We start from the raw sequence: 12,471 nt of genomic DNA, 5'->3' as shown, positions 1-12,471 counted from the left end.
TATTGCTATGTTTATTTGGTTGTGTAATTGTTTAAGATAGAAGTCTGGTGTATCCTTAGAGGGGAAAGAAAGAGGAGAGATGTCACAAAAGAGTAGAATGGGGGCAGGAGAATAGAAGGGCCAAGGGAGTATGGTTGCCAGGTTGCCAGTTTTCCACCCCTACTGCCTCAGTGATGGTGGAGGGGCAGGGTGGGAACTGGAGATAGGAATGAGGTGCAGCGGCTAAAAGGCATTACCTTGTCTTCATCTCATCAGCTGGCCACCTGACCTCTGTGATAATAGAGGCTCCTGAAGTGTAGCATCAGAGATGACTGCCCTGCTCTGCTGTAAAATAGAGGAGGCTGTGCTTTGCCTTTACATGTCTATCTTTTTTTAGAGGATCTTTCATATAGGTAATTGTCATAATACTTGGTGAAAGCATGTAAGAACCAGTACCCCTGTTTGTAGCGGGAATTGGAGTGAGCAATGATTTGGGATACAAGAAATTCAACTTACACATTTACAGGTAAAATTCTAACATAGACTCAAGACTTACAGAGTCTAGGGATTTCTAAGGCATCCAGAATTCCCTCATCTTAGAAAATAAATAATAATGCAGATAATAAAAATAATAGCAGCAACAGCTAACACTTCTGTAGAGCTTAACTATATGCCAGAATTTGAACCTCTTTATATATATTGTCATTCAGTCCTCACAACTCTGTGAGGATATTTTATTCCTTGACCTTCCTATTTGAATGTGTAACCCCTTACCTGTACTCCTTGTCCTTCTCTGCTTCTGTAGAAAAATATCACTCCTATAAAACTTACTTTATTATCATCTGTCCCTTCTGTTAGCACTCTCTGACTTACCCCCAATCCTGTCCCCACTGATTTAAGGCAGGAGGTCAGTTTGGTTCACTTTGGTATTGTGAATGCCTAGAATAGGACCTGGCACATGGTAGGTGCTCAGTGAATATTTGTTGAATGAATGAATGAATGAGTCTCTATTTTATAGATGAGGAAACTATATTTCCCAAGATCACACAGTTAGAAATAGGACAGTGAAATTCCAGTTTTTGATGAAGCTAGAATTCTCTTAGCTTTTAGACAAATTATATCTCCAGGAGTGTGAAATGACCTTTAAGCCAGATTTGGCGATGGTTTCCCTTCTTTTAATCCCTAGGTTTGCATTTCATGGGCCTCTGGGCTCTTAAATTATCTTACAGATTGAATATTTTTTTCCTCCATTCTTTATCCAGGAAAAACAAAAAATTACTCATCTTTTATTGTGAAATTTTAAAAATAGCAAAACTCTGATTTACATTTTATGAATTTTGTCTATAGCCTGAAGCTGTAGAAGCAATGATACTTAGTCATATTTTAAACTCAAAGGGTTCAGTGTCTCCTTTCACTCTTTCCCTTCAGGGGGCATGTGACAGAGGAATAGGCCATACAGATGAGACTTGGCCCAAGATTACTCAGTTAGCCACTTGCCCCAGAACTATTCATCATGGTGTATTTCTTTACCCACTTGACATGTGTGCACGAGCACCCACACCCATCTCTAAACTTGGTGATCAGTATGGCCTTTTGTAGGAAATTTAATTCTGGAAGTGGTTAGGCAGAACATGAAAGGCTAAGATCTGACAGTTGAGGGAGCTTAAGGAAAGAAGGAAGGAAACAGAAGTCATCAGAGAATCTCAACTAGGAAGAAGGGCAGTCCCACTCAGAGTGTGGGTTTTTGGAAGGTGAAGAGTATAGTGCTGTTGAACACTTTACCTTCTTTTCCTTTTGGCATATGAAACCATACCCATTCTTTCTGTCACAATTTTACCTTGTAAATTCCATTGATAATCCCTGTTCTTGGGAAGGACTAAGCAGCAATACTTTGTTATTGTGTTCTGACACCATTAACTCAGGGTCACAGGAAACTTCTTTTCCTTCCTGTTATATTATGGACCTATAAGTGTTAGCTTTTGCCTTGATGTATCTCCTAAGATTCTGGAACAGAATGATTACAAATAATTAGAAATCATTTCCATCTTGTTTCCTGCTATTCCTTTCTTTTATGTTTTTAAAAGGGAATATCTCAAATATATATTAAAGTGCATTAAAAAATACAAACATCTGTGTACTCACTGGCCAGATTTAACAAATTAAAAAAATGTAGTTATGTATACTTTAGAGATTTTTATTCTTTTTTGAGAAATGAAAGCATTAGTGAGCTGAAGTCCCTCCTTTTTAACTTTCCTCCCACCCCCTTCCTCACAACTATTCTGAGGTTGGTGTGAATCCTTCTCTTTCTTTCATAGAAAAATAATTTCTTAATGAATTTTTACCCATATTTTTAATCCTTTGAATTCGAAGGATAGTAACTCATTTTATGGTTTATCATGAATCATTTTCAGTGGCTCAAATAGATTTTTTTGGTCATTGTTGCCTTCTCATTCCTGGACAACAGTATAATGTTTTACCTTGTTATTGCTAGGACCATATCTAACTCTTTTTGGTCCTCTGATCTATCAGATGGGATGTTAACTGTGTTATGTATTTTTTTGTTGGTAACATTCCTGAAATATTTCTTAGAAATTCTTCGTATTCACCTTCAGTAACCAGGGAGAGAGAGAGAAGTAACAAAAGAATTATTTTATTTTTTTCAGGCCAAGTTACCATTTGAGAAACTGACACTATGAGCCACAAAAAACTGAGAAGCCTATATTCAATGTGTAATAGTAGGACAAATATCTATTAGTTTAAAAACCTGTACTTTCTTGTGGTCAACAGCATGAAGAATTTAATGCAATACTGCCATAGGCTTATGGTTAAATGTGAGCACGATGCTAAAGGAGAAAATCTAACAATGGCTATTATGTTTGTTTTGTCAAAATATGCTCACCAGCTCAAGAGTTTCCTATTTTGGAGAAGCAGAACTGGTTGATACATCTTCACTATATACGGAAGGATTATGAAGCATGCAAGGTGAGAGATTGTAATGACAGAGACCATGAGAAGCAGGCATTGGTTAGATAGCTAACAATGGTGGCTCTTAAATCCCACTAATAATGTATGAATTCCTGTTTCCCCACACTGTGTATATTGGTTAGCTTTTGCTAGGATAATGCTGTTAACAACCTCAAAATTTCAGTGGCTTCTAACAGCAGACATTTAATTATTGCTCTTGGGCCTCCAGATTGGCTGTGGGTTGGTTGGGTCTGACTACAGGCTGGGGGTCAGATTCATGTGTGCTCCATGTGTCTTCTCATTTCAAGACCAGGGTAAAGGAGCAGCCGCTCTCTGGGACTTGTTGGTCTCATGGTGAATGGCCAGTGTTCAACACAGCGTAGTATTTAACTTTCTCATCTCTGGATAGGTGAAAAATGGTATTTCATTGAGTTTTATAATTCTCTTATTTTGATGAACTTGATCATCATTTGTATATTTAAAAACAATTTGTATTTCCTTTTTCTCTAAACCATATCTTTGGAAACATACTATACATGTTATATACTTGCTGGCAGACAATAGTATTAACGTGCAAAATATATCCTTGAAACTGTCTTATGGCATTTGGAACTTTGTCATGCTTCTAAGGTTATAGTTTTAAAGTTTTACCCATGGCATTTGTACCTATGGCAATGTACAGAACTAGAAATGGTTAGTACCAGTATGAATCTTAAAAGGGTTCTTTCTTTCCTTTTGTGATACTACTATCCTTTTCTTTTTTTCCCTTTTCCTGTTGTTTTTTTTTTTAAGTTTATTTATGTATTTTGAGAGAGCGAGGAGAGACCATTTTGAGAGAGACAGGAGAGGAGGGGGAGAGAGAGAGGGAGAGACAGTCCCTTGTAGATTACAGTGCAGAGCCTGACCTGGGGCTCAATCTCATGAACTGTGAGATCCTGACCTGAGCTGAAATCAAGAGTCAGATGCTTAATCCACTGAGCTACCTAGGCACTTCCCCTTTTCCTTTTTTGACAACTTTCTCTTTCCTGTTTTTGTCATCTCTTCCTTGTTTATTTCTTAAGCATTGGAGATGTTCCTAGGTCCTATCCTTGGCCTCTTTCTCAGCTCATTTCACATACCTCTTCCTGATCTTCAAACTAATCTGATACCTACTAATGCTTCACAAGTATTTCAAATTCAGCTCTTCTGTAGCTGAATTTATCTGCTTTCCTCCAAACCTATTCCTTCTCTTGTACCCTGTCTCGGGGCTAGGTACCATCATTCACTCATCTGTCAGGCTCCCCTGACCCATTTTTCCTAATATAATATAGATAATCATTAAGTTTTGGTGATCCTTGTTTACTATCTCTTGAAATTGTCCACTTCATTCCCTCTCCATGCCTTAGTTAATTCCCATAATTTTTGTTTAAATTATCACAGGAATTCTTATACCGATCTTGCCTCCTTTCCATCTGTTTTCATCAGTGCTTCCAAAATGACTTTTCTATAGAGCAAATTGAATCAGGTTACCTCCTGTTTAAAACTTACCAAGATTCTCCCATTGCTCTCAACATTTTTAGCCTGGTGTTTGAGGCCCTTCTCTCTCGGACTCTCTTAGTCATCTCGGCTTCTCCTCCACCCGCTGCCAACACAGGATTTGAAACTGTTTACTCCAGAAAGCCTTCTTTGATGCTCTAAGTTAGACTCAGATGCTCCTATAGCATCCCAAGCTTAGCCTGTCACGGGAGCAAGGAAGAACCTGTGTTTTGCTCATCAGAGAGCCCCTAGCATCTATAATGGTGCCTGGAAATCTTCCTATTCCCCTTAGCTTGCCTAGTAAGATTCTAGACAGGGGTTGACAGACTTTTTCTGCAGGGGCCAGATAGTAAATATTTTGGACTTTGTCGGCCACAGTCTCTTTCATATTCTTCATCTTCTCTCTCTCTCTCTCTCTCTTTTTTTTATAACCCTTTAAAATAGGAAAATACTCTTAGCTTGAGAGCTGTACAAAAATAGCCCGTTTGGCTCAGATTTGGCCTGTGGGCCATAGTTTGCTGACCCCTGTTCTATAGTAAGTAACCGTAAAAGAGTTGAGATTTAAAAAAATTCCAAGTGAACATTATTAGTAATTATTTATATACTAGATTTCTTATATATGCTCCTTGTCCACCTCTACTTTTCTTAAAAACACTTTAGGACACTGGGGCACCTGGGTGGCTCAGTTGGTTAAGCATCTGACTTCAGCTCAGGTCATGATCTCACAGTTTGTGGGTTTGAGCCCCGCGTCAGGCTCTGTGCTATTAGCTCAGAGCCTGGAGCCTGCTTTGGATTCATTCTGTGTCTCCCTCTCTCTCTGCCCGTCCCCAACTTGCACTCTTTCTCTCTCAAAAATAAATAAACATTAAAAAAAAAATTAAAACAAAAAACCCACTTCAGGACACCTAACTATGACTTACAAGTATTTTTCTTCCTCTTTCAGGCTGTTATCAAAGAGCAGCTTCAGGAGACTCAGGGATTATGTGAATATGCTATCTATGTCCAAGGTAAGACATAGTTCTCTTCTTGCTAGAGAAATGCATTCTTGGCCTAGGTTTCAAAAGAAGAGCAAACAACTTACGAAACACTTTAAATTCAAATGTTCTACAAAGATCTTATTCAGTATTATGTTTTTTGAAATCAGAACATAATTCTTATGCTGGATTTGACCTGAGAAATGACTAATTCTGTTAGAAAAAATTTGCTGCTCTTCTTTCCCCCTTTTCCAGTGTCTGGCTAATGTTTTCAGAATGGATGTTAGGGTCCCTGCCTCAGGCAGCAGCTTCAAGCCCAGAAGGGCTTTTGGAACTGTCCTTTGTAGTCAGACTACAGAAGATGACGGAAGCCTTGAGGATTTTTTATAAGGGCATTAGGATGAAGAGAAGAAGCCTAGAGGTATACAGGATGAGGTGGAAAGTAGATGAAATTCATCAGAAACCAAATACAGGAACCACTGACTCTTTGGTATAAATGAACAGTTTTGTTTACCACTCAGTGGATTGGTAGTCTTCAGATTAATATGTAATTTTATGACATGATTTGCAGGATACTTGACACATCTAGGACATCATGGCAAGAAAAGTGCTCTTTTATTCCCAGTATTACAGGTGCCAGACTCGCAGTGCCTCATAATACTTAAACACGAAAATTCTTCTGAAAACTCAGGCCTGGGAAAAATTACTGATTCTAGTAGGTTGCGTTACTGAAAATCAAGTCTGAAATATTAGTGCATTCTTGGCCAGAATCTTTTTGATTTCACTTGTCCTGTTTGGGTGTACTCTGGAAACTACTAGATGGAAGTCTGAATTATGATAAATAGAGTGTTTGACGGGGAAGACCAGGAATGTTCTTATTATGAAGAATTTGTGGGATAACTTTCAAGGCACCTGACTATCTGCATGGTGGGTACTGGGTAGAGGGGCAGGTAGGTTTGAGATACCTTATTTTTTTTTACTTTTTAAAAAAAAATTTTTTTTTAATATTTATTTATTTTTTGAGACAGAGAGAGAGCATGAACAGGGGAGGGTCAGAGAGAGGGAGACACAGAATCCGAAACAGGCTCTAGGCTCTGAGCTGTCAGCACAGAGCCCGACGCGGGGCTCGAACTCACGGACTGCGAGATCATGACCCGAGCCAAAGTCGGCCGCTCAACCGACTGAGCCACCCAGGCACCCCTGAGATACCTTATTTAAAAAGGTTTTAGATTGTCAGCAACTCTGCTACTTGTTTCAGCCTACCTGAGGTCTGAGCTGATTGTATTAAAGATACAATTATCCAGAGGATTTCTTTGGTATGATTTCTTACTCCTCCTTCTTCAGTTTTTCTGATACCAGACTCTGTTCTTCCTAGAATGTGATGAGTTTTTTCTGTGTTTTCTATCCTTGGCAGCATTAATATTTCGCCTGGAAGGAAATATCCAAGAATCCCTGGAACTCTTTCAGACGTGCGCTGTTCTCAGCCCTCAGTGTGCTGATAACCTCAAGCAGGTGGCCAGATCTTTGTGAGTATTTGTTGCCTCAGAAGTCCTGGGCACTCACAGAGAACGATGTAAAATGCGTTCTCAGGCCGAGCCTGCTTCTGACAGCCTGATCAACCTGATACGTAGAGGGAGAGTGGCTTAGTAGATATATGGGGATCCCCTTTGAAGAGTGGATTAATTTTGAAACTTGAGAAAATAAGTCAACAAGTATAAAGGAGTTGAGTATTTTAAACATTGTATGGTCTAGTTTGATGGGGGGAACACTGATACTGTTTATCATATAAATAGGGACATCTTGTGCCCTCAGTCCCCTAATCTTATTGGCAACCCATGGAATGCTTTTCATGTACTGTTCCAACACTTGGTATAATACTTGACATAGTAAGTTTCAGTAAGTGTTTGTTGAGTGAATGCCCTAATGGTGCCTCCATGCAAGCAACCTCCAAAGTCTTTCTAAGCTGATGGGTACACTGTTTTTCTACTCCGGAGCTGTAAAGTGTCCCATGGGGTTTCTACCCCCACTTTCTTACCTACATTGTCATTCATACTTGCACTTCCTTTGTATAGAGCCTGGTTTGCCTTTGCCTCCCTCCAGAATCAAGGTTGAGGAAAGAGATTTAGTCTTGGAAGGGAAGGGCATGTCCCTATAATAGACGGTGATAATAAATGATGGCAGCTCCTGTTTAACTGGTATATATACCAGTTTGTTTCTTTTTTGTTCTACATGTGTGGTACATTGTGGAAAATAAATTACAGAAGACTTTCACGAAAAGTGGTGTAGAATGAGGCCAAGACCCTGGAATAGCTATCAGTGCAGTCCCTACCAAAAGAGCTTCTGTGACTGATAGAGACCAGCCTCACCGGCCAAAACAGCACAGCCAGCTAATAAGGCAGGGGCTTCCAGATTTCTCTGCTGGATGGAATATGAGTCAAATGGGGGAGTAGTGGAGTTAGTCCTGTAAAACTTTTAGTTAACAATTACAGAAAATGTATTTCTCCCATAGATTTCTTTTGGGAAAACATAAAGCTGCCATTGAAGTATATAATGAAGCAGCTAAACTGAACCAGACAGATTGGGTAAGTAGAGAACTGTAAAGTTCTTTGTTACTAGTGACCTGCTGATGGTTCCATTTGTCATATGGCTGTCTTGTTACTGTTACTGAATTCCTACATGCCCCAAATGTCTTTATTTTATCCTCACACTTGATTGATGATTTAGCTAAGTATAAGATCAAAAACCAAACCATGTTTCCTCATAACTTAGCAGACATTGCTGCATGGTTTTCTGGCAGTCTGTTACCAGTCTGCTACTTGTTGATTAACTCCACTTTCCTCTCTAGAAGCTTCGAGGATTTTCTCTTTATCATTGGAGTTCTGAAATATCAATAATATGTAAAAGTGTTACCCCCCCCCCCCCCCCGCCCCCATCCCCATCTGTGGACACTAAGTTGGCTTTCACTCTGAAGATCCTTGCTCTGTTTTGGGTCAGGGACATTTTCTTTGAGTAGTTCTTTGATTTTCTTCTCCTCCATTGTCTCTTTGTTAGGGATTGTAACTGCAACAGAAATTTTGATTGAACATTGGCTTTGCCAATTAGGGGTTTATTTTTTGTCATGAAACATATACCAGGTAAGTAGTTGCCAACATTGACAGGGTGGTCCAAGGACGTCAAAGCTGAGGTTTTTTCTTCATGGTCATAAGACGTCTACTGCAGCTCCAACATCACGTCATCATTCCAGGCAGAGAGAAAAAACAAGCAACGAAGAGAAAAAGATATAGCCTGTATTAGGAAAGCACAGCTTTCCCAAAAATCCCCAAAAGACTGCCACTTGTGTCATATCAACTATCCCCCTTTTAAGGAAGACTGGGAAATATAGTTTTTTCGTTGGACACATTGACACTCTGAACAAAATTAGGGTCTGTTAGTAACGAAAATGAGGAGAGTGGTATTAACGAGTGGCATCTGCCACACTGTTTTCCACTGTATTAAAGGTGTTCTGTACTTGTTCTCTGTGTCTCTTCACTTGCATCTCACATAGTCCCGCTTTTTGTCTTTTTGCTGTACATTCAGGGACATTTCCTGAATCCTATTCTCCAGATCATTTTTGTTGTTAGCTATTCACATTCTGTTATTATCTTATCCATTCAGTATTTTTTATGTCAGTAATTATATTTTTAATTTCTAAGAACTTTGTCTTTTGTCTTCTTGCAATAGCCTCTCCATGTCTCTGACTCTTGAAGTTTTGTTCTGCTTTCCAGAATTACCTTTTGCTTCCTCTCTTTATTTTGGTTCTTCTTTCTTGTGCTGTTGGTTTTTTCCCCAATAGTGATGATTCTTGGAAAGAAATATGTATGTGTGAAGGATTAGATTGATTCATACGGAGAGTTAGCATAGATTTCCTCTGCAGTTCTTATGGCACCGTTATTTTCAAAAAATTCCAGTTTGTTGGTCACTTCCATAGGTCTGAAGACAAATGCCACCAAGTATTTTATAGCTAAAGGCCAAAGTGAAGCTGCAGATGAAGGATAATTCATTTACTCCTTCATTTAGTCATTCTTTCAACACACAAATGTTTGCTACGTGCCAGGCACTGGGCTGGGTCTCAGAGACGCAAAGGTGGATTGGTGGGTTATGGAACAATCAGCTAGAATAGGAAATACAGGAAGGAAGAGAGGAGGATGATAACCAATCAGAGCTAAATCCTGTCTTTAACATTGTGGACTTGATGAGTTTTTGCTTCCGGTAGGGCATTTAAATGGAGACATGTCCAGTGCATGGCTGGATATAGAAGTCTGAAGCTCCAGTGTTCTGGGCTAGAGATGTACATTTTGGAGTCAAGAGTATAAAGGTAATGACTACAAGCATGAAATTGGATGAGATCACTCTTCGGAGAGCTGAGGGCGGAACCCAGGGAAAAGTGTTGAAGGGCTGAGCTGAAAAGAACTGATAGAGGAAGATCGGGACGAAGTGAAACGAGAGCTCAGAGTCACACAGGAGGAATGGAGAGTATCTGCTAATCCTTCCAGTTGGTTGAAAGAGCTCATTTGGTGTTACTGACCACTTGGGATGACCATTCCATTGGTACCAGTAGAGGTAGTCATGCCCCGAGCTGCTCCTCTGTGTCCTACTTGCTATGTGAGTTCCTGTGGCCCTACTTTATACCACAGTCCAGCTGCAACAGGGGGATAATAGTTCCTCCTGCTGTTACCTCCTTTGACTTCTGGAACAGCTTTGTTAAGTAGGGAGAATTTACCCGATTGGGCTGAGGGAGGTGAGAAGCTGAGGCTTTGGCTAGATGGAGTGACTTGTTCAAGGGGGCACAGTGAGGTGGTGGCAGAACCAGAGCTAGAATTCAGGCCTGGACTCTGAGATTCCTCGCTTTAGGCCTATCATTTTTCCACTGTACCAGCTGCCTTTTGCAGGATGTCTGCTGGATTCCCTCATTCTGTGAAACACATGATTTAACTCTTATTTGTTCTGTTTTCCTTCTCAAATTTCCTTTGTTGTCAGTTTAAGGCCTTTTGCTGCTGCCTTCTCAAGTAATATCTATGGCAAATGATTTTCTACTTTCGTTTAAGTTCATTTTACTTATTTTGAGAGAGAGCATGGGAGGGGCAGAGAGAGAGAGAGGGAGAGAAAGAGAATCCCAGCAGGCTCTGTACAGCCCCGGTGGGGGGCTCGAACTCATGAACCACAAGATAATGATCTGAGCGAAAATCAAGAGTCAGATGCTTAACCAACTGAGCACCCAGGCACCCTGAAAATTATTTTAAAGAGTTGGGGGTTAGTTAGCTTTCAGGACATTTAGAAGACAAGCACAGATGCATTTCTCCTTTTTCTAGCTCCGTGTGTACATTGTTACGTGATAAAGGGGAAAGTACGCAAGTTTTGTAGGCAAGCCTGAGTTCGGGGTCCCAGTGCTTTGCCGTGTGTGGACGTTATTTGGATTGTGATTTAAGGGGAAAAATTGTGTGTTTGTGAGACATTTATGGGTTTTATGTTTATTAAACATAAATCAGTATCTGATATGAGCAGTTATTATTTTCCAAGTATGATAGTGGTATTGTGGGTAGTCAAAAAAAAAAAAAAAAACAACCTTATCCTTTAGAGATACATATTGAGGGGCTCCTAGGTGGCTCCGTCAGTTAAGCATCTGACTCTTGGTTTCAGCACAGGTCATGATCTCACAGTTCATGAGTTCGAGCCCTGTGTCAGGCTCTGTGCTGATAGTGCAGAGCCTGCTTGGAATTCTGTTTCTCCCTCTCTCTTCCTCTCTGCCCCTCCCCTGCTTGCTCGCTCGCTTTCTCTCTCTCAAAATAAATAAAATTAAAAAGAAAAAAAAGAAATACATACTGAAAGGTTGTAGATGAAATGTTATGCTATCTGATATAAACTAGTGGGGTAGATGGGAGAATGGGTTGGATGGTTGTTGGGACAGAATGAGGAGTCCATGGTGATTCTATGTTGTTGTTTTTTTTTAATTTTTTTTAATGTTTTATTTTATTTTTGAGAGAGAGAGACAGAGTGTGAGCAGGGGAGGGGCAGAGAGAGAGGGAGACAGAATCTGAAGTAAGCTCCAAGCTCTGAGCTGTCAGCACAGAGCCCAACGTGAGGCTTGAACTCACGGACTGCGAGATCATGACCTGAGCTGAAGTCAGAGACGCCCAACTGACTGAGCTACCCAGGTGTCCCGATTCTGTCTACGTTTATACATGGTTGACATTCTTCTTAAGATTTAGACCTAAAAACAGAAAGAAAAATCCTAGTGCTGACACCTCCTGGCTTAAGTTAGGCAAACTATTTAACCTCTCTGAGCTTCAATTTTCTTATCTCTCAAATCAGAATCGTTACACCTGTATTTCAGATTTGCTGGGAAAATTATAGTAATGCATATATGAAAACCATCTGGCATAGAGCCTGATGTGAAGTAGGTACTCAATCAGTTTTCCCTATCTTGTTGTTATTTTAAGAGACTTGGAACCTATTAAACCATTTGTCTCTGAGCTCTGGGGTCCATGGTTCTTCAGACAGGGATGCTTCTGGGCCTGGATGTGCTTCCGCATCTCTCCACTACTAACAGGAAGGTCCTCACCTTTGCTTTCTCCTTTCTCTCAAGCTACTGTAAATAAAGGGGGATTCAGCATAAGGGAACTTCAGCGATTTTATGAAACTCAAGGTCAGGGAAACACAGGCTTGTCTTACAGTGAACTAGGACTGGAAAACTTTTAGTGACCAAGGTGGCTACTCCGCATTTCTGCTTCATTTTCTCTTTCTGTAGATCAGCAGTTGGCAGACTGTTTCTGTAAAAGGCCTAGTGAATATTTTAAGCTTTGTGGCTTCATATAGTCTCTTTTGAACTACTTAACTCTGAAGTTCTAGTGTGAAAGTTCTGTAGACAATGTGTAACGAGTGATTGTGGCTGTGTTCTAATCAAACTTTATTTACAAGAAAAGGCAGAGGATGCATTTGGTCTGTGGGCCAGGGTTTGTAGACTACAGCTGTCAGGCTCCAATTACATATATTCCGTCTTAGT

The 12,471-nt window shown here is 40.1% G+C and overlaps 1 protein-coding gene across 4 annotated transcripts in view; it reads left to right on the top strand.

The window, feature by feature from the left end:
- The window catches only part of BBS4 (Bardet-Biedl syndrome 4), a 55,259-nt gene that overhangs the window by 30,641 nt on the left and 12,147 nt on the right, over positions 1–12,471 (top strand). For 2 of the 4 annotated variants that reach the window (XM_019441539.2, XM_019441538.2), the window contains exons 3-6: positions 2,882–2,961; positions 5,402–5,465; positions 6,847–6,958; positions 7,942–8,014. In XM_019441539.2, the coding sequence (XP_019297084.1) occupies positions 2,882–2,961; positions 5,402–5,465; positions 6,847–6,958; positions 7,942–8,014 (329 nt within the window). Of the gene's footprint in view, positions 1–388; positions 506–2,881; positions 2,962–5,401; positions 5,466–6,846; positions 6,959–7,941; positions 8,015–9,702; positions 9,787–12,471 lie in introns of those variants that run through there. The other 2 variants (XM_019441542.2, XM_019441543.2) reach the window with 2 other exon arrangements.

The sequence above is a fragment of the Panthera pardus genome, unplaced genomic scaffold (genome assembly GCF_024362965.1).
Source record: "Panthera pardus isolate Hobbes unplaced genomic scaffold, ASM2436296v1 HiC_scaffold_24, whole genome shotgun sequence".
Classification (NCBI taxonomy): domain Eukaryota; kingdom Metazoa; phylum Chordata; class Mammalia; order Carnivora; family Felidae; genus Panthera; species Panthera pardus.
This window is presented reverse-complemented; position numbering and strand designations above follow the sequence as displayed.